The sequence below is a fragment of the Anolis carolinensis genome, chromosome 6, assembly GCF_035594765.1.
Source record: "Anolis carolinensis isolate JA03-04 chromosome 6, rAnoCar3.1.pri, whole genome shotgun sequence".
Lineage (NCBI taxonomy): Eukaryota > Metazoa > Chordata > Lepidosauria > Squamata > Dactyloidae > Anolis > Anolis carolinensis.
Genome location: NC_085846.1, coordinates 116161835 through 116183670, shown reverse-complemented (window position 1 = coordinate 116183670; position 21836 = coordinate 116161835). Strand labels below are relative to the sequence as shown.

The window sequence follows — 21836 nt, the reverse complement described above, 5'->3', positions numbered from 1 at the left end:
GTTATGTAGCTAAGTAGTGCCTCCTGAGTTTACTAACCTAATGAGGAGTCTAGAACCATTAGACAATAACCATTTTGTTATTGTATATTGTGTTATTGAAGGCTTTCATGGTCGGAATCACTGGGTTGTTGTGAATTTTTCGGGCTGTATGGCCATGTTCCAGCAGCATTCTTTCCTGATGTTTTTCCTGCATCTGTGGCAAGCATCCTCAGAGATTAGTTGGAAATGAGGCAAGTGGAGTGTGTATATATCTGTGAAATAATGTGTATGGTGGGAGAAAGAACCCTTGTCTGCTTGAAGCAAGTGTGAATGTTGCAATTGGCAAGCTTGATTAGTACTGAATAGCCTCGCAGCTGCAAAGTCTTATTGTTTGGGATGTTCATGGATTGCAACTCCCAGCATCCTTCACCACTAACTATGGGAGCTGGGACTACTGGGAGTTGCATGTCCACCCCATCTGGAAGGCTGCACCAGGAAAACCAGAATGCCCAATGCTCCAGACCAGGAATAATACAAAGAGGAAACCAACGATTGTACTTTGGTTTAATGGATTGATTTATGAAGGTTACAGACTCCATTCTTTCTTGATGCCGAATTGATTGGGAGGATTTTGGCTGAGCTTTCCCTCCGGGCTTAAATTCAGAACATAAGCCGGTCTCGGGAAAGGCCAACAAGGCAGGGCTTATTATGTGACAATTCCTGGGCACGCATCCATTTGGGTGTTTAATTTTATCCCTGCCTTCATCCCGGTGTTTATAATGCATTATTCACTCCAAATGTATGTGCTCCCTCACACATCTTTTCCTCCTTTCGCTCTCACCAGCTGGATATCCGATTCTTAGGGATCTCCCAATAGCAGTTTTCTGGGCTGACAATAGCTCTGGTCGTATTGCTGTTTCTTTGCAAGTTCTGCTGGATGATGCTCCATGAAATCCTGGCTCTAGTGTCTGAGAAAGAGATTCAATTCATAACACACAATGGGATCAAGAGGATATCTATCTACACCAAGGGTCCTCAAACTTTTTAAGTGGAGGGCCAGTTCGTGCTCCCTCAGACTGTTGGCGGGACGGACTATGATGAAATAGTCCAAAATCAGGATTGTCGTTGTTGTGTGCCTTCAAGTCATTTCAGAGTTAGGTCAACCCTAAGTCTAAAGTTTAGGACAGAGGCCAGGCCCATGGATCTTAATTTGGGGACCCCTGATCTAGACGATCTCATAAGGCCATAGGTAAGCAAAGAGACCTCCAAAGACCATCTAGGTGGTCTCATAAGACCATAGGTAAGAAAAGGGACCCTCAAAGGCCATCTAGATGATCTCATCAGGCCACCAGAAGACCACAGATGAGGAAAGGGACCTCAAAGACCATCTAGATGGTTTCATAAGACCATAGGTAAGCAAAGAGACCTCCAAAAGTCATCTAGATGGTCTCATAAGGTTGTAACTAAGCAAAGAGACTTTCAAAGACCATCTAGATGATCTCATAAGATCATAGGTAATCAAAGAGACCTCCAAAGACCAGGTAGACTTCGGTCAACCTTAATTCTAAAGTTTAGGACAGGGGCCAGGTCAATGACTTTGGAGGGCCGCATCCGGCCCCCGGGCATTAGTTTGGGGACCCCTGATCTACACTGTAGAATGAATGCAGTGTGGCCCCACTTTAACTGCCACAGCTCAATGCTATGGAATCAATGACAAAAAAGGCTCATGAGTGACACTCCAACTCCCATGATTTCATAACATTGAGCCATGGCAGTCAAAGCAGAGTCAAACTGCATTCATTCTACAGTATGGAACAGGCATGGGCAAACTTGGGCCCTCCGGGTGTTTTGGACCTCACTCCCACAATTCCTAACAGCTGGTAGGCTGTTAGGAATTGTGGGAGTTGGAGTCCAAAACACCCGGAGGGCCCAAGTTTGCCCATGCCTGGTATAGATAGAGAAGGGGTAGAAACAAAGAAAAGGGGCAGTAATAAGGATGAGCAGGCAAACTTGGAGGGAAAGGAAGGAGAAAGCAAGGCAAGAAGGCCCGGGCTGTGGCGCAGGCGGGAGAGCAAGCCAGCTGCAATTAACTGCAATGAATCACTCTGACCAGGAGGTCATGAGTTCGAGGCCCGGCTCAGAGCCTATGTTTGTCTTGTCTTTGTTCTATGTTAAAAGGCATTGAATGTTTGCCTATATGTGTAATGTGATCCGCCCTGAGTCCCCTTCGGGGTGAGAAAGAAGGGCGGAATATAAATGCTGTAAATAAAATAAAATAAAATAAATAAATAAATAAATAAATAAGAAGGCAAATATCTTCTCTACACATGTTCTAGGTTCCCCTAGTGATTCTATAGCATCCTTCCACCCGATCTCTCTCCTGAGAGGACCTAGCAAAGAATGCCACTCTGGGTCCTACAGAGTGATCATTTATGGAGAAAACTGATCATTTAGCCATAGGGATTGCTATGATCCATGGCTTTCTTGCATGGTTTCATTTGTATTCCTCCAACCACATATGTATGTTCTAGGTCCTGTAATGCAACCCTATGGCGATTTTTGGACCAGAGCTCTTTCATTTCTATAGAATTCACTACCGTGTTTCCTTGAAAATAAGACATACTCATAAAATAAGCTGTAGCATGGGGCTGGGCTGTGGCGCAGGCTGTTGAGCAACCAGCTGCAACAAATCACTCTGACCAAGAGGTCATGAGTTCGAGGCCAGCTTGGAGCCCCATGTTTGTCTTGTCTTTGTTCTATGTTAAAGGCATTGAATGTTTGCCTTATATGTGTAATGCGATCCGCCCTGAGTCCCCGTCGGGGTGAGAAGGGCGGAATATAAATACTGTAAATAATAAATAAATAAATAAATAAATAAATAGCAGGACTTCTAAGCATTTGCACAATATAAGTCAGACCCCGAAAATAAGACATAGTGAAACTGATGCAGTGTATCGAAGTAAATAAAGTTTCCGTCCCTTTCCTCTGCCACAGGGCTTGGGCACTATGATAGAATCATAGAGTTGGAAGAGACCCCATGGGCCATCCAGTCCAACCCCATTCTGTCAAGAAGCAGGAAGATGACATTCAAAGCACCCCCGACAGATGGCCATTCAGCCTCTGCTTAAAAGCCCCCAAAGAAGGAGCCTCCACCACACTCTGAGGCAGAGAGTTCCACTGCTGAACAGCCCTTCTCACAGTGAGGAAGTTCTTCCTGATGTTCAGGTGGAATCTCCTTTCTTTCCTGTAGTTTGAAGCCATTGTTCCGCGTCCTAGTCTGCAGGGCAGCAGAAAACAAGCTCCCTCCCTCCTCCCTATGACTTCCCTTCACGTATTTGTCCATGGCTATCATGTCTCCTCTCAGCCTTCTCTTCTGCAGGCTAAACATGCCCAGCTCTTTAAGCCGCTCCTCATAGGGCTTGTTCTCCAGGCTCTTGATCATTTTCCTACCTTTCCCTACCTCGCAGGAGCCGCAGCCCCCTCTGGATGGAGGGAGGGTTCTTGCCATCATGCCGTCTGAGCGCCTGAGTACTGGGCATGGATATAAAAATAATACATCCCCTGAAAATAAGCCATAGTGTGCCTTCTTGAGGAAAAATAAATATTAGACAGTGTCTTATTTTCAGAGAAACACGATAGTTTCTCCTATCCAGGCAAAATCTGGGAAATGTGGGTCGTACTGCAATACGTTGCAAGATAGTTCAGCACTGGAACTCTCTGCCTCAGAGTGTGGTGGAGGCTTCTTCTCTGGAGGCGTTTAAGCAGAAGCTGGATGGCCATCTGTTGGGGGTGCTTTGAATGCAATTTCCTGTTTCTCGGCAGGGGGTTGGACTGGATGGCCCATGAGATCTCTTCCAACTCTATGATTCTATGATTCGATCGCATGCCACTTTTGCTCAGGGTCAAAGCTAGTAATTTATTCCGCTTCTCTCCCTTCCTGCTCCTCTTTCACTTCTTTCCTCCTTCTCTCTTTCTCCTCCTCTTCTTTATCTTCTTCCCCTCTTCTTTTTCTTCCTCCCTTTCTTCTTCTTCTTCCTCTTCTTTTCTGTTAAATGTCTTTATTAGTGTTTTTCTAAAGTTGTGATACACAAACATAATGCCAATGAAACAGACAAGACTACATATTATATAACAACCAAACAAACTTAGTGCCGACCCAAGTGACCTAAAAAAAGAGAGGGATGGGGAGAAGGAAAATAATAGTATTATTATAAAAATAAAAATAGTAAAAAAAAGAAAAGAAACAATACAAAAAAGAGAAAGAGATGATATATGTGTATGTGTGTGTATATATGTGTGTGTGTGTGAAATACATAAAATAAGAGCAGATTCCTTAAGGGATCTTATGAATGAATACACAAGCACATTTATATCTATATATATAAAAGGGTAATGAAATTTCGGCCTAGGACAAAACAACAAAACTACACATTTCAGAAACACTAAACTTGGCAGCATAACCCCTCATCCATGCCTCTACGTTCATACAACAAAAAGCTCCAGCTACTCCAGAAAACAGCCAGGCTTTGAGGCTGCAAGGCTATTCACTGCTATTCCACCTGGCCAACAAAGGATTCCCATAAGCCACAGCAACGCGTGGCCGGGCAAAGCATATATATATATATATATATATATATATATATATATATATATATACACACACATACACACACACACACGCGCGCGTGCGCGCACGCGAGAATATATATGTGTGTGTGTGTGTGTGTGTGTATGCATATGTATGTATGTGTGTGTGTGTATATATTAGGCTTGCTCAAATAATTCGTTTTCCCCGTTTACCGTTATTGATTCGTTATTTTCGTTTGTTTTGAAGCAATATCGAACCTTGGTTGTCCACACGCCTGGATATCGCGGTTTCGAACCGCGATTGGCCGTTTTCCGTTATGGCGCCTTTTTTTTCGTTTTTAAAAAATGCTTTGGCAAATCATCCAAACTTGTTTAAGTCCACTGGGGCAATCTAGTGTGTTGTTTGCACCTTGTAGCCAATCAGAGAGCACGTTTAACCAGGGGGAGGGGCTGGTAGGACGTCCTGAGCGTGCACACGCCTCGTGGCTCAGTCGCACTGGGAATTTTGGAGAGGGTGGAAGGGAGATTTTGGTGCAGGCACTGGCAGGCAGGAAAGATTGCTGCGTCACAGCATGGCTGTGTGAAGACCGGGAGAAAAGGTGGGGTGGCTGGCTCAGTTTGGGTGGTGTGTGTTAGTTGGGTCTTTCTTTTTCTTTTGTTTTTGCAAAGGGCTGTCCTGTGGGTGTTTTTTTCCTTGCGGGCGGGGTGGGCTTTCTCCTTTCTTTTTTCCACGCAAAAGTGTTTTTGGAAACAAGGGATCCGAGCCAGGGACGCTTTCTGATAATCCTAAACCAAGTTTGGGAAAGAGTTGCATATCCCATACTTCCCTGTACAAAATACAACTCCTTTTGGGGAAAGAAGGGGGGGTGCCTTTGTCCCTTCACCGCTCTCAAACACAAGCGGGGCTGCTTGTGTCTCAGCCGGGGACGCTTCCTGATAATCCTAAGCCAAGTTTGGGAAAGAGTTGCATATCCCATACTTCCCTGTACAAAATACAACTCCTTTTGGGGAAAGAAGAGGGGGTGCCTTTGTCCCTTCCCCAGTCTCAAACACAAGCGGGGCTGCTTGTGTCTCAGCCGGGGACGCTTCCTGATAATCCTAAGCCAAGTTTGGGAAAGAGTTGCATATCCCATACTTCCCTGTACAAAATACAACTCCTTTTGGGGAAAGAAGAGGGGGTGCCTTTGTCCCTTCCCCAGTCTCAAACACAAGCGGGGCTGCTTGTGTCTCAGCCGGGGACGCTTCCTGATAATCCTAAGCCAAGTTTGGGAAAGAGTTGCATATCCCATACTTCCCTGTACAAAATACAACTCCTTTTGGGGAAAGAAGAGGGGGTGCCTTTGTCCCTTCACCGCTCTCAAACACAAGCGGGGCTGCTTGTGTCTCAGCCGGGGACGCTTCCTGATAATCCTAAGCCAAGTTTGGGAAAGAGTTGCATATCCCATACTTCCCTGTACACAATACAACTCCTTTTGGGGAAAGAAGAGGGGGGGGGTGCCTTTGTCCCTTCACCGCTCTCAAACACAAGCGGGGCTGCTTGTGTCTCAGCCGGGGACGCTTCCTGATAATCCTAAACCAAGTTTGGGAAAGAGTTGCATATCCCATACTTCCCTGTACAAAATACAACTCCTTTTGGGGAAAGAAGGGGGGGGGGTGCCTTTGTCCCTTCACCGCTCTCAAACACAAGCGGGGCTGCTTGTGTCTCAGCCGGGGACGCTTCCTGATAATCCTAAGCCAAGTTTGGGAAAGAGTTGCATATCCCATACTTCCCTGTACAAAATACAACTCCTTTTGGGGAAAGAAGGGGGGGGTGCCTTTGTCCCTTCACCGCTCTCAAACACAAGCGGGGCTGCTTGTGTCTCAGCCGGGGACGCTTCCTGATAATCCTAAACCAAGTTTGGGAAAGAGTTGCATATCCCATACTTCCCTGTACAAAATACAACTCCTTTTGGGGAAAGAAGAGGGGGTGCCTTTGTCCCTTCCCCAGTCTCAAACACAAGCGGGGCTGCTTGTGTCTCAGCCGGGGACGCTTCCTGATAATCCTAAGCCAAGTTTGGGAAAGAGTTGCATATCCCATACTTCCCTGTACAAAATACAACTCCTTTTGGGGAAAGAAGAGGGGGTGCCTTTGTCCCTTCCCCAGTCTCAAACACAAGCGGGGCTGCTTGTGTCTCAGCCGGGGACGCTTCCTGATAATCCTAAGCCAAGTTTGGGAAAGAGTTGCATATCCCATACTTCCCTGTACACAATACAACTCCTTTTGGGGAAAGAAGAGGGGGGGGGGGGGTGCCTTTGTCCCTTCACCGCTCTCAAACACAAGCGGGGCTGCTTGTGTCTCAGCCGGGGACGCTTCCTGATAATCCTAAGCCAAGTTTGGGAAAGAGTTGCATATCCCATACTTCCCTGTACAAAATACAACTCCTTTTGGGGAAAGAAGGGGGGGGGGTGCCTTTGTCCCTTCACCGCTCTCAAACACAAGCGGGGCTGCTTGTGTCTCAGCCGGGGACGCTTCCTGATAATCCTAAACCAAGTTTGGGAAAGAGTTGCATATCCCATACTTCCCTGTACAAAATACAACTCCTTTTGGGGAAAGAAGAGGGGGTGCCTTTGTCCCTTCCCCAGTCTCAAACACAAGCGGGGCTGCTTGTGTCTCAGCCGGGGACGCTTCCTGATAATCCTAAGCCAAGTTTGGGAAAGAGTTGCATATCCCATACTTCCCTGTACAAAATACAACTCCTTTTGGGGAAAGAAGGGGGGGGTGCCTTTGTCCCTTCACCGCTCTCAAACACAAGCGGGGCTGCTTGTGTCTCAGCCGGGGACGCTTCCTGATAATCCTAAACCAAGTTTGGGAAAGAGTTGCATATCCCATACTTCCCTGTACAAAATACAACTCCTTTTGGGGAAAGAAGAGGGGGGTGCCTTTGTCCCTTCACCGCTCTCAAACACAAGCGGGGCTGCTTGTGTCTCAGCCGGGGACGCTTCCTGATAATCCTAAGCCAAGTTTGGGAAAGAGTTGCATATCCCATACTTCCCTGTACAAAATACAACTCCTTTTGGGGAAAGAAGGGGGGGGGGTGCCTTTGTCCCTTCACCGCTCTCAAACACAAGCGGGGCTGCTTGTGTCTCAGCCGGGGACGCTTCCTGATAATCCTAAGCCAAGTTTGGGAAAGAGTTGCATATCCCATACTTCCCTGTACAAAATACAACTCCTTTTGGGGAAAGAAGGGGGGGGTGCCTTTGTCCCTTCACCGCTCTCAAACACAAGCGGGGCTGCTTGTGTCTCAGCCGGGGACGCTTCCTGATAATCCTAAACCAAGTTTGGGAAAGAGTTGCATATCCCATACTTCCCTGTACAAAATACAACTCCTTTTGGGGAAAGAAGAGGGGGTGCCTTTGTCCCTTCCCCAGTCTCAAACACAAGCGGGGCTGCTTGTGTCTCAGCCGGGGACGCTTCCTGATAATCCTAAGCCAAGTTTGGGAAAGAGTTGCATATCCCATACTTCCCTGTACAAAATACAACTCCTTTTGGGGAAAGAAGGGGGGGGTGCCTTTGTCCCTTCACCGCTCTCAAACACAAGCGGGGCTGCTTGTGTCTCAGCCGGGGACGCTTCCTGATAATCCTAAGCCAAGTTTGGGAAAGAGTTGCATATCCCATACTTCCCTGTACAAAATACAACTCCTTTTGGGGAAAGAAGAGGGGGTGCCTTTGTCCCTTCCCCAGTCTCAAACACAAGCGGGGCTGCTTGTGTCTCAGCCGGGGACGCTTCCTGATAATCCTAAGCCAAGTTTGGGAAAGAGTTGCATATCCCATACTTCCCTGTACACAATACAACTCCTTTTGGGGAAAGAAGAGGGGGGGGGGTGCCTTTGTCCCTTCACCGCTCTCAAACACAAGCGGGGCTGCTTGTGTCTCAGCCGGGGACGCTTCCTGATAATCCTAAGCCAAGTTTGGGAAAGAGTTGCATATCCCATACTTCCCTGTACAAAATACAACTCCTTTTGGGGAAAGAAGGGGGGGGGTGCCTTTGTCCCTTCACCGCTCTCAAACACAAGCGGGGCTGCTTGTGTCTCAGCCGGGGACGCTTCCTGATAATCCTAAACCAAGTTTGGGAAAGAGTTGCATATCCCATACTTCCCTGTACAAAATACAACTCCTTTTGGGGAAAGAAGAGGGGGTGCCTTTGTCCCTTCCCCAGTCTCAAACACAAGCGGGGCTGCTTGTGTCTCAGCCGGGGACGCTTCCTGATAATCCTAAGCCAAGTTTGGGAAAGAGTTGCATATCCCATACTTCCCTGTACAAAATACAACTCCTTTTGGGGAAAGAAGGGGGGGGTGCCTTTGTCCCTTCACCGCTCTCAAACACAAGCGGGGCTGCTTGTGTCTCAGCCGGGGACGCTTCCTGATAATCCTAAACCAAGTTTGGGAAAGAGTTGCATATCCCATACTTCCCTGTACAAAATACAACTCCTTTTGGGGAAAGAAGAGGGGGGTGCCTTTGTCCCTTCACCGCTCTCAAACACAAGCGGGGCTGCTTGTGTCTCAGCCGGGGACGCTTCCTGATAATCCTAAGCCAAGTTTGGGAAAGAGTTGCATATCCCATACTTCCCTGTACAAAATACAACTCCTTTTGGGGAAAGAAGGGGGGGGGGTGCCTTTGTCCCTTCACCGCTCTCAAACACAAGCGGGGCTGCTTGTGTCTCAGCCGGGGACGCTTCCTGATAATCCTAAGCCAAGTTTGGGAAAGAGTTGCATATCCCATACTTCCCTGTACAAAATACAACTCCTTTTGGGGAAAGAAGGGGGGGGGGTGCCTTTGTCCCTTCACCGCTCTCAAACACAAGCGGGGCTGCTTGTGTCTCAGCCGGGGACGCTTCCTGATAATCCTAAACCAAGTTTGGGAAAGAGTTGCATATCCCATACTTCCCTGTACAAAATACAACTCCTTTTGGGGAAAGAAGAGGGGGTGCCTTTGTCCCTTCCCCAGTCTCAAACACAAGCGGGGCTGCTTGTGTCTCAGCCGGGGACGCTTCCTGATAATCCTAAGCCAAGTTTGGGAAAGAGTTGCATATCCCATACTTCCCTGTACAAAATACAACTCCTTTTGGGGAAAGAAGAGGGGGTGCCTTTGTCCCTTCCCCAGTCTCAAACACAAGCGGGGCTGCTTGTGTCTCAGCCGGGGACGCTTCCTGATAATCCTAAACCAAGTTTGGGAAAGAGTTGCATATCCCATACTTCCCTGTACAAAATACAACTCCTTTTGGGGAAAGAAGAGGGGGTGCCTTTGTCCCTTCCCCAGTCTCAAACACAAGCGGGGCTGCTTATGTCTCAGCCGGGGACGCTTCCTGATAATCCTAAACCAAGTTTGGGAAAGAGTTGCATATCCCATACTTCCCTGTACACAATACAACTCCTTTTGGGGAAAGAAGAGGGGGTGCCTTTGTCCCTTCCCCAGTCTCAAACACAAGCGGGGCTGCTTGTGTCTCAGCCGGGGACGCTTCCTGATAATCCTAAGCCAAGTTTGGGAAAGAGTTGCATATCCCATACTTCCCTGTACAAAATACAACTCCTTTTGGGGAAAGAAGGGGGGGGTGCCTTTGTCCCTTCACCGCTCTCAAACACAAGCGGGGCTGCTTGTGTCTCAGCCGGGGACGCTTTCTGATAATCCTAAGCCAAGTTTGGGAAAGAGTTGCATATCCCATACTTCCCTGTACAAAATACAACTCCTTTTGGGGAAAGAAGAGGGGGTGCCTTTGTCCCTTCACCGCTCTCAAACACAAGCGGGGCTGCTTGTGTCTCAGCCGGGGACGCTTCCTGATAATCCTAAACCAAGTTTGGGAAAGAGTTGCATATCCCATACTTCCCTGTACAAAATACAACTCCTTTTGGGGAAAGAAGAGGGGGGTGCCTTTGTCCCTTCACCGCTCTCAAACACAAGCGGGGCTGCTTGTGTCTCAGCCGGGGACGCTTCCTGATAATCCTAAGCCAAGTTTGGGAAAGAGTTGCATATCCCATACTTCCCTGTACAAAATACAACTCCTTTTGGGGAAAGAAGGGGGGGGGGTGCCTTTGTCCCTTCACCGCTCTCAAACACAAGCGGGGCTGCTTGTGTCTCAGCCAGGGACGCTTCCTGATAATCCTAAGCCAAGTTTGGGAAAGAGTTGCATATCCCATACTTCCCTGTACAAAATACAACTCCTTTTGGGGAAAGAAGGGGGGGGTGCCTTTGTCCCTTCACCGCTCTCAAACACAAGCGGGGCTGCTTGTGTCTCAGCCGGGGACGCTTCCTGATAATCCTAAACCAAGTTTGGGAAAGAGTTGCATATCCCATACTTCCCTGTACAAAATACAACTCCTTTTGGGGAAAGAAGAGGGGGTGCCTTTGTCCCTTCCCCAGTCTCAAACACAAGCGGGGCTGCTTGTGTCTCAGCCGGGGACGCTTCCTGATAATCCTAAGCCAAGTTTGGGAAAGAGTTGCATATCCCATACTTCCCTGTACAAAATACAACTCCTTTTGGGGAAAGAAGAGGGGGTGCCTTTGTCCCTTCCCCAGTCTCAAACACAAGCGGGGCTGCTTGTGTCTCAGCCGGGGACGCTTCCTGATAATCCTAAGCCAAGTTTGGGAAAGAGTTGCATATCCCATACTTCCCTGTACAAAATACAACTCCTTTTGGGGAAAGAAGGGGGTGCCTTTGTCCCTACACCGCTCTCAAACACAAGCGGGGCTGCTTGTGTCTCAGCCGGGGACGCTTTCTGATAATCCTAAGCCAAGTTTGGGAAAGAGTTGCATATCCCATACTTCCCTGTACAAAATACAACTCCTTTTGGGGAAAGAAGAGGGGGTGCCTTTGTCCCTTCCCCAGTCTCAAACACAAGCGGGGCTGCTTGTGTCTCAGCCGGGGACGCTTCCTGATAATCCTAAGCCAAGTTTGGGAAAGAGTTGCATATCCCATACTTCCCTGTACAAAATACAACTCCTTTTGGGGAAAGAAGAGGGGGTGCCTTTGTCCCTTCCCCAGTCTCAAACACAAGCGGGGCTGCTTGTGTCTCAGCCGGGGACGCTTCCTGATAATCCTAAGCCAAGTTTGGGAAAGAGTTGCATATCCCATACATCCCTGTACAAAATACAACTCCTTTTGGGGAAAGAAGAGGGGGTGCCTTTGTCCCTTCCCCAGTCTCAAACACAAGCGGGGCTGCTTGTGTCTCAGCCGGGGACGCTTCCTGATAATCCTAAGCCAAGTTTGGGAAAGAGTTGCATATCCCATACTTCCCTGTACAAAATACAACTCCTTTTGGGGAAAGAAGAGGGGGTGCCTTTGTCCCTTCACCGCTCTCAAACACAAGCGGGGCTGCTTGTGTCTCAGCCGGGGACGCTTCCTGATAATCCTAAGCCAAGTTTGGGAAAGAGTTGCATATCCCATACTTCCCTGTACAAAATACAACTCCTTTTGGGGAAAGAAGGGGGGGGGGTGCCTTTGTCCCTTCACCGCTCTCAAACACAAGCGGGGCTGCTTGTGTCTCAGCCGGGGACGCTTCCTGATAATCCTAAGCCAAGTTTGGGAAAGAGTTGCATATCCCATACTTCCCTGTACAAAATACAACTCCTTTTGGGGAAAGAAGAGGGGGTGCCTTTGTCCCTTCCCCAGTCTCAAACACAAGCGGGGCTGCTTGTGTCTCAGCCGGGGACGCTTCCTGATAATCCTAAGCCAAGTTTGGGAAAGAGTTGCATATCCCATACTTCCCTGTACAAAATACAACTCCTTTTGGGGAAAGAAGGGGGTGCCTTTGTCCCTACACCGCTCTCAAACACAAGCGGGGCTGCTTGTGTCTCAGCCGGGGACGCTTCCTGATAATCCTAAGCCAAGTTTGGGAAAGAGTTGCATATCCCATACTTCCCTGTACAAAATACAACTCCTTTTGGGGAAAGAAGGGGGGGGTGCCTTTGTCCCTTCACCGCTCTCAAACACAAGCGGGGCTGCTTGTGTCTCAGCCGGGGACGCTTCCTGATAATCCTAAGCCAAGTTTGGGAAAGAGTTGCATATCCCATACTTCCCTGTACAAAATACAACTCCTTTTGGGGAAAGAAGAGGGGGTGCCTTTGTCCCTTCCCCAGTCTCAAACACAAGCGGGGCTGCTTGTGTCTCAGCCGGGGACGCTTCCTGATAATCCTAAGCCAAGTTTGGGAAAGAGTTGCATATCCCATACTTCCCTGTACAAAATACAACTCCTTTTGGGGAAAGAAGAGGGGGTGCCTTTGTCCCTACACCGCTCTCAAACACAAGCGGGGCTGCTTGTGTCTCAGCCGGGGACGCTTCCTGATAATCCTAAGCCAAGTTTGGGAAAGAGTTGCATATCCCATACTTCCCTGTACAAAATACAACTCCTTTTGGGGAAAGAAGAGGGGGTGCCTTTGTCCCTTCACCGCTCTCAAACACAAGCGGGGCTGCTTGTGTCTCAGCCGGGGACGCTTCCTGATAATCCTAAGCCAAGTTTGGGAAAGAGTTGCATATCCCATACTTCCCTGTACAAAATACAACTCCTTTTGGGGAAAGAAGGGGGGGGTGCCTTTGTCCCTTCACCGCTCTCAAACACAAGCGGGGCTGCTTGTGTCTCAGCCGGGGACGCTTCCTGATAATCCTAAGCCAAGTTTGGGAAAGAGTTGCATATCCCATACTTCCCTGTACAAAATACAACTCCTTTTGGGGAAAGAAGAGGGGGTGCCTTTGTCCCTTCCCCAGTCTCAAACACAAGCGGGGCTGCTTGTGTCTCAGCCGGGGACGCTTCCTGATAATCCTAAGCCAAGTTTGGGAAAGAGTTGCATATCCCATACTTCCCTGTACAAAATACAACTCCTTTTGGGGAAAGAAGAGGGGGTGCCTTTGTCCCTTCCCCAGTCTCAAACACAAGCGGGGCTGCTTGTGTCTCAGCCGGGGACGCTTCCTGATAATCCTAAGCCAAGTTTGGGAAAGAGTTGCATATCCCATACTTCCCTGTACAAAATACAACTCCTTTTGGGGAAAGAAGAGGGGGTGCCTTTGTCCCTTCCCCAGTCTCAAACACAAGCGGGGCTGCTTGTGTCTCAGCCGGGGACGCTTCCTGATAATCCTAAGCCAAGTTTGGGAAAGAGTTGCATATCCCATACTTCCCTGTACAAAATACAACTCCTTTTGGGGAAAGAAGGGGGTGCCTTTGTCCCTACACCGCTCTCAAACACAAGCGGGGCTGCTTGTGTCTCAGCCGGGGACGCTTCCTGATAATCCTAAGCCAAGTTTGGGAAAGAGTTGCATATCCCATACTTCCCTGTACAAAATACAACTCCTTTTGGGGAAAGAAGGGGGGGGTGCCTTTGTCCCTTCACCGCTCTCAAACACAAGCGGGGCTGCTTGTGTCTCAGCCGGGGACGCTTCCTGATAATCCTAAGCCAAGTTTGGGAAAGAGTTGCATATCCCATACTTCCCTGTACAAAATACAACTCCTTTTGGGGAAAGAAGAGGGGGTGCCTTTGTCCCTTCCCCAGTCTCAAACACAAGCGGGGCTGCTTGTGTCTCAGCCGGGGACGCTTCCTGATAATCCTAAGCCAAGTTTGGGAAAGAGTTGCATATCCCATACTTCCCTGTACAAAATACAACTCCTTTTGGGGAAAGAAGAGGGGGTGCCTTTGTCCCTTCCCCAGTCTCAAACACAAGCGGGGCTGCTTGTGTCTCAGCCGGGGACGCTTCCTGATAATCCTAAGCCAAGTTTGGGAAAGAGTTGCATATCCCATACTTCCCTGTACAAAATACAACTCCTTTTGGGGAAAGAAGGGGGTGCCTTTGTCCCTACACCGCTCTCAAACACAAGCGGGGCTGCTTGTGTCTCAGCCGGGGACGCTTTCTGATAATCCTAAGCCAAGTTTGGGAAAGAGTTGCATATCCCATACTTCCCTGTACAAAATACAACTCCTTTTGGGGAAAGAAGAGGGGGTGCCTTTGTCCCTTCCCCAGTCTCAAACACAAGCGGGGCTGCTTGTGTCTCAGCCGGGGACGCTTCCTGATAATCCTAAGCCAAGTTTGGGAAAGAGTTGCATATCCCATACTTCCCTGTACAAAATACAACTCCTTTTGGGGAAAGAAGAGGGGGTGCCTTTGTCCCTTCCCCAGTCTCAAACACAAGCGGGGCTGCTTGTGTCTCAGCCGGGGACGCTTCCTGATAATCCTAAGCCAAGTTTGGGAAAGAGTTGCATATCCCATACTTCCCTGTACAAAATACAACTCCTTTTGGGGAAAGAAGGGGGTGCCTTTGTCCCTTCACCGCTCTCAAACACAAGCGGGGCTGCTTGTGTCTCAGCCGGGGACTACACCAATTTAACAAAGTTTCAGCCACAAAAACAAAGTTTCTGAAGTAGAGCAATGACTTTCACAGTAAAGACAACCCGATTTAACAGGAAATAAGACTTTCAAACCAGGAACAGATTTCTGCAATTATTAAAAAATGGTTTATTATAAAAGCTATGAAAATTTGCCAAAAATCAGAGGATAAGAGAAACGTTCCACATTTTGGTGAGCTATCAGTGTTAAATGTGTTCTACCACTGTACCAAGTTTGAAGAAGATCACTCCAAAAATGAGGGCAGGAGAGCCCCCTAAGTCCCCCCCCTTCGGGCTGTTTTTGGGCCACCGCGCATGTGCGTCCGCCATTAACGAATTAATTTCGAAAATAACGAATTTTCGTTAATTTTGAAAAATTTTGGGGGCCAAATTCGTTATTAGCAACAAAAACGAAAAAATGCCCCCTCTAGTTTTGAAACGAGTTTAGAATCAAATTTTTCATGGATCGATCAAGCCTAATATATATATATATATATAGTAAATACATAAAATAAGAGCAGATTCCTTAAGACATCTTATGAATGAATACACAAGCACACACACACACACACACACACACACATATATACACACACACATGAGAATATATTATATATGTGTGTGTGTGGGTATATATATATATGCATATGTATGTATTAGGCTTGATCGATCCATGAAAAATTTGATTCTAAACTCGTTTCAAAACTAGAGGGGGCAGTTTTTCGTTTTTGTTGCTAATAACGAATTTGGCCCCCAAAAATTTTCGAAATTAACGAAAATTCGTTATTTTCGAAATTAATTCGTTAATGGCGGACGTGCATGCGCGGTGGCCCAAAAACAGCCCCAAGGGGGGGGGGACTTAGGGGGCTCTCCCGCCCTCATTTTTTGAGTGATCTTCTTCAAACTTGGTACAGTGGTAGAACACATTTAACACTGATAGCTCACCAAAATGTGGAACGTTTCCCTTATCCTCTGATTTTTGGCAAATTTTCATAGCTTTTATAATAAACCTTTTTTTAATAATTGCAGTAATCTGTTCCTGGTTTGAAAGTCTTATTTCCTGTTAAATTGGGTTGTCTTTACTGTGAAAGTCATTGTTCTACTTCAGAAACTTTGTTTTTGTGGCTGAAACTTTGTTAAATTGGTGTGTGTGTGATATATATTGTGTATATATTATATATATATATAGTCCCTGCTTTTGTGTGTGTGTGTGTGTGTGTGTGTAGGTAAAGGTAAAGGTATCCCTTGACGTTAAGTTCAGTCATGTCTGACTCTGGGGGTTGGTGCTCATCTCCATTTCTAAGCCCAAGAGCCAGTGTTGTCCATAGACACCTCCAAGGTCATGTGGCCGGCATGACTACATGGAGTGCCATTACCTTCCCAGAAACACCCAGAAAATGGGAATTCCAGACAGGAAACAATCAGGGCCAGCTAATACCTCCCAACAAAGGATTCCCCCAGGTAGGAAGCAGCCAGGCTTTGAAGCTGCAAGGCTATTCAATGCTAATCAAGGTGACCAATTGCAGCATTCACACTTGCCTCCCACAGACAAGAGTTCTTTCTCCCACCCTGGACCTTCCACAGATATATAAACCCCACTTGCCTAGCTTCGCACAGACGTCAAAACCTCTATGTCTGCCACAGATGTGGGTGAAACGTCAGGAGAGAATGCTTCTGGCACATGGCCATAGAGCCCGGAATACATACCACAACAGTGTGATCCCGGCCATGAAAGCTTTCGACAACACAACCACAGTATCCATTCAAGTTCATGTAGCGTGGTATGGACTGGAGACCTGTATTGGGGGGAGGGAGGGTGCGAATCTGGGCCCCTGGGAGCAGCCGAGGACGGGCCTGGCCCACACCCCCTCGCATCCCGGGCCTCTTCCTTCCTCTTCCTTTTGTTATTTAAACTATATATTGTGAAATTATGGTGTGTTTTTTTTCATGCGTGTTCTGTGTTCAAGATAGGGAGACCAAAGAGGAAAAGCAAGGGAGGGACGGAGGCCCCAACACTTCCGGCTCCCATGCGAACTCCCCCCTTGTGTGCCTTGGAGGGTGGAGCATGCGCACTGGCTCTCCCTTTCTCTATGGCTCTTTTCAGGTCGCTTGGGAACCCGAAGTGCCTCCTCCCTTTGCCTTTGTGTCCAAGAAGGAGAGAAGGACGTTGCAAGGTTTGCATTGAGGGTGTTTCTCTGGTGGGTTTGGCTTGGAAGGGGGCTCATTAAGGCCCAATTAATTAATGCACTGAGCTGAGGCGAGGCGGCGGCGGCGGCGGCCATTTCCCCCCTCCGTCTTCCTCCTCCTCCTCGGCCTCCTTCCCCCTCGCCCCCTCCCATTGGCTGAGCCTCCCATTGGCTGAGGGGCAAAAGGAAAGGAGTTTGGGTGCTTTGCAAAAGCTCTTTTTTCTTAACGAAAAAAAAGAAGAAATTAGAAAAAACGGCCTCTCGCGATTCGAAACCGCAATATCCAGACGTGTGGACAACCAAGGTTCGATATTGCTTCAAAACAATAGAAAATAACGAATCAATAACGGTAAACGGGGAAAACGAATTATTTGAGCAAGCCTAGTATGTATGTATATAGTAAATACATAAAATGAGAGCAGATTCCTTAAGACATCTTATGAATGAATACACAAGCACATTAATATATATATATATATATATATATATATATATATATATATATATATATATGAATATATGCATGTATATCACAATTATAAACAGTAACGCAAACACATCCCCGACCCCTTATGCGAAAATAAAAGCTGACTTCCATCTGATGCCTTGCGTCTTTACATTTTGAAGCTTCCTTAATGATCTTGTACTGATAGCCCTCTTTTTTCCTTCTTCTCTTTCTTCTGCAAAACTAATACAAATATGCAACTACGAAATCGCAACCCGCAACCATCTCACCCTGGTTCTTTTTTTTCCAGTCGATTGCAAACCCCAGAGAACAAGTTGAGAAGGGCAAAATAGCAGCTTGTTAAAGCCACATTCAAGGAATCCGAGATCGTGTTTCGGCAGTCCATTAGCCGGGGGAACAACCAGTCTGTAAAAATGTTTTACATTTCTTGTTGCGGCCGCTTGCCAGAAACCCATCTCATTTATCTGCCAGGATGATGTGCATACAATTCTCCATTGACGATGCTTTGGATGGAGAGGCATGTTCTCCATCAAAATTCACAATCGATGGTCCTATAGATAAAAACTGAGTGTTGGTTCCATTTAGAGCACTAAAAAATCAGGATACATCGCCACACACTCTTTAAACTCTCCTACAAAAACGTGTTTGGAGAAAAGTTGCTTCTGGGAACTCCAGAATCCATTTCTGTTTTCCTAATGTTGTTCCTGGCTTTGGTCCAAGCGGGAAAAAGAACCGAGGAGGGTTTCCTTTCCACGGTTATTTCTGAAACGTGAAACCTGCTACCGTTTGTTTGGCTACCATTTGCTCTTTCCTTCAAAGCTTTGATTAAATACATACACATTGAACATCCCTTGCCTGAAATGCTCAGGACCAGAAGTAATTTGGATTCCTTTTTTTGCAGAATTTGGAACATTTGCATCTACGTCATAAGATATCTTGGAGATGGGACCCAAATCTAAACATAACATTCATTTGTGTTTCATGTACGCATCGCCATAAGGACATTGTATAAACAATATTTGTAATAATGTTGTGCATGATGCAAAGCTTGTATACATTGAACCATTAAAAAAGGAAAGGCATCACTGTTCCAGCCATCCATGGGGATAATTGTGGATTTTGGAGTATTTTGGATTTCTGTCACCTGGATCTAAGCAGGCCTGGGCAAACTTGGTCATAAGGGTCTCAAAGAATCCTAGAATCTTAGAGTTGGAATCCTAGAGTTTCTTGCCAAGAAGCAGGAAAATAACATTCAAAAAAACCCCCAACAGATGGCCATCCAGCCTCTGCTTAAGATCCATAGAAGGAGCCTTCACCACACTCTGCAGCAGAGAGTTCCACCGCTGAACAGCTCTCTCTAACAGTTAGGAAGTTCTTCCTCATGTTCAGGTGGAATCTCCTTTCCTGAAGTTTGAAGCTGTTGTTCAATTGTGTCCCAGGGCCCTTCCACACATCTCTATACCCCAGAATATCAATCCCACATTATCTGAGTGTGGACTCACTTAGGTAATTGTAAAGGTTTTCCCCTGACTTTAAGTCTAGTCGTGTCCGACTCTGGGGGTTGGTGCTCATCTCCATTTCTAAGCCAAAGAGCCAGTGTTGTCCATAGACACCTCCAAGGTCATATGGCCAGCATGACTTCATGGAGCTCCGTTACCTTCCTGCCGGAGCGGTACCTATTGATCTACTCACATTTGCATGTTTTCTTTTTTCTTTTATAAATTTTTATTGAAATATAAAGTAATTAGATACAACAAAAGAGTGAGAACAATGTTTGGTAACAGAAAGTGAAGAAAAAAAAGAGAAAAAAGGAGAGAACTGAAATGACTATATTGAGAGAGAGAGAGAAAAATGAAAAAGAAAAACTGTGGAAATGGGGAAAAAATAAGAAGAAAAAATAAGAAAAAAATAAAAAGGAAAATGCCAAAAAGAGGGGGGGGGGAAACTATGAGTACATATAAAAATGACTTCCATCTTTGCCTTTGCATTTCCTATTCTATATATAACATTTCCATGTTTTCGAACTCCTAGGTTAGCAGTAGTTGGAGCTAATAGCGGGTGCTCACTCCGCTCCCTAGATTCAAACCTGTGACCTTTCAGTCCACAACTTCAGCAGCTCAGCAGTTTAACACACTGTGTCATGGACTCAGATAACCCAGTTCAAAGCAGATATTGTGGGATTTTCTGCCCTGATATTCTGGGATGGAAGGGCCCCTAGTCTCCGGGGCAGCAGAAAACAACTTGCTTCCTCTTCCCTATGACTTCCCCTCACATCTTGATCCATGGTCCTCGTCATGTCTCTTTTCCGCCTTCTCTTCTGCAGTCTAAACATGCCCAGCTCTTTAAGCCGCTCCTCATAGGGCTTGTTCTCCAGACCCTTGCTCCTTTTAGTCGCCCTCATCTGGACACATTCCAGCTTAGAGTCGAAATCTCCCTTTAATTCCAGTGCTGAAGAGAAAGCTGCTGCACCCACGCAAAATTAATTTAAACACAAACCTGAGACTTAAAACATTGCAAAGAACAGGCTTGATTTCCCAAGATTTGGCAGACCCTCAAGGGTAACTGAGCCATTCCAAAGAAATGGAAGCAGAATTGCTTCAGCGTATGGAAATGAGCAGGTCTTGTTGCTTTCATGGGACTCCGAGTACAAGGAGCCTTCATTCGTTCTAGCAATAATACCTTTTCTTACATTCTCTTTCAGGTTGAATTCACTAATGACCAGATTTCAGGTAAGAGATGTTTCTCCTCTCTTCCCCTCTCTCTCCTTCTTCGTCATCTCCTCCTCCTCCACATCTCTTTCTCCTCTTCTTCTTCCTCTTCTTCCCCTTCCCCTCTGGATTACTGGATTGCTGTGAGTTTTCTGGACTGTATGGCCATGTTCCAGAAGCATTCTCTCCTGTTGTTTCACCCACATCTATGGCAGACATCCTCAGAGATTGTGAGGTCTGTTGGAAACAAAGCAAGTGAGGTTTATATATCTGTTCAATGTTCAAGGTGGGAGAAAGAACTCTTGCCTGCCTGCAATTGACTAGCTTGATTAGCGTTGAATGGCCTTGCAGCTTCAAAGAATGGCTGCTTGCTGCAGAAAACAATCAGGGCTAGCTAACACCTCTCAACGACGGATTCCCCAGGCAGGAAGCAGCCAGGCTTTGAAGCTGCAAGGCTACTCAATCAAGGTGGCCAATGGCAACATTCACGCTTGCCTCAAACAGACAAGAGTTCTTTCTCCCACCCTGGACCTTCCATATACAGTAGAGTCTCACTTACCCAACACTCGCTTATCCAACATTCTGGATTATCCAACGCATTTTTGTAGTCAATGTTTTCAATACATCATGATATTTTTATGCTAAATTCGTAAATACAGTAATTACAACATAACATTACTGCATATTGAACTACTTTTTCTGTCAAATTTGTTGTATAACATGCTGTTTTGGTGCTTAATTTGTAAAATCATAACCTAATTTAATGTTTAATAGGCTTTTCCTTAATCTCTCCTTATTATCCAACATATTCACTTATCCAACATTCTGCCGGCCCGTTTACGTTGGATAAGTGAGACTCTACTGTATATACAAACCTCACTTGCCTAGTTTCCAGCAGTCCTCACGTCCTCTGAGGATACCTGCCACGTATGTGGGTGAAACGTCAGGGGAGAATGCTTCTGGAACATGGCCCTACAGCCTGGAAAACTCAAAGCAACCCAGTGATTCCAGCCATGAAACTAACATAATGTGTTGTCAAAGGCTTTTGAAGTTAACTAACTTATGTATGTATGCTTTTCCCTTTTGGGGGCTCAAAAAATCAATGTTCTTGGGCAAAAAGAAATTTTTCTCAATATAATGTCCTCCCAAATACCGTCTCCTGGACACTGAATACAGAGAGAGAACCACAGAGAGAGCTCCATTGTTCAAGATAGTAGGGAGGAAACTTCTGCAATCAGTCACTTTCACTTGCAAAGATGAAAAAGTGGAGACTTCACATCCCTGCCTTGGGCTGCCAGGATCTTAGTATTATTATTTTTAAGACTGTGACGCTAATTGTTTTTGTCACAGCTAGAAGGAATGTTTTATGCTATGGTGTTATTCCTTCCCATTGTCTTTAATTACCATGTGTTGCATTGTTAAAAAAGTATTCAATTTCTTTCCCGTGCTTGGCATTTTTATTGGATAATATAAATGAGATGCCTTCAAAAACATTGTTAGGAAGGATGGATTTTTCAGTTTTGGTTTTAAAAGTGGGGAGAAGGCAAAGGCTGGGAAAGACGTGGGGA

The 21836-nt window shown here is 46.5% G+C and overlaps 1 protein-coding gene across 1 annotated transcript in view; it reads left to right on the top strand.

The window, feature by feature from the left end:
• Positions 1-21836, top strand: part of myl3 (myosin light chain 3) — a 48967-nt gene that overhangs the window by 4745 nt on the left and 22386 nt on the right. Inside the window, exon 2 of the mRNA XM_003227069.4 lies at positions 20262-20289. Within this exon, the coding sequence (XP_003227117.1) occupies positions 20262-20289 (28 nt within the window). The remainder of the gene's footprint in view (positions 1-20261; positions 20290-21836) is intronic.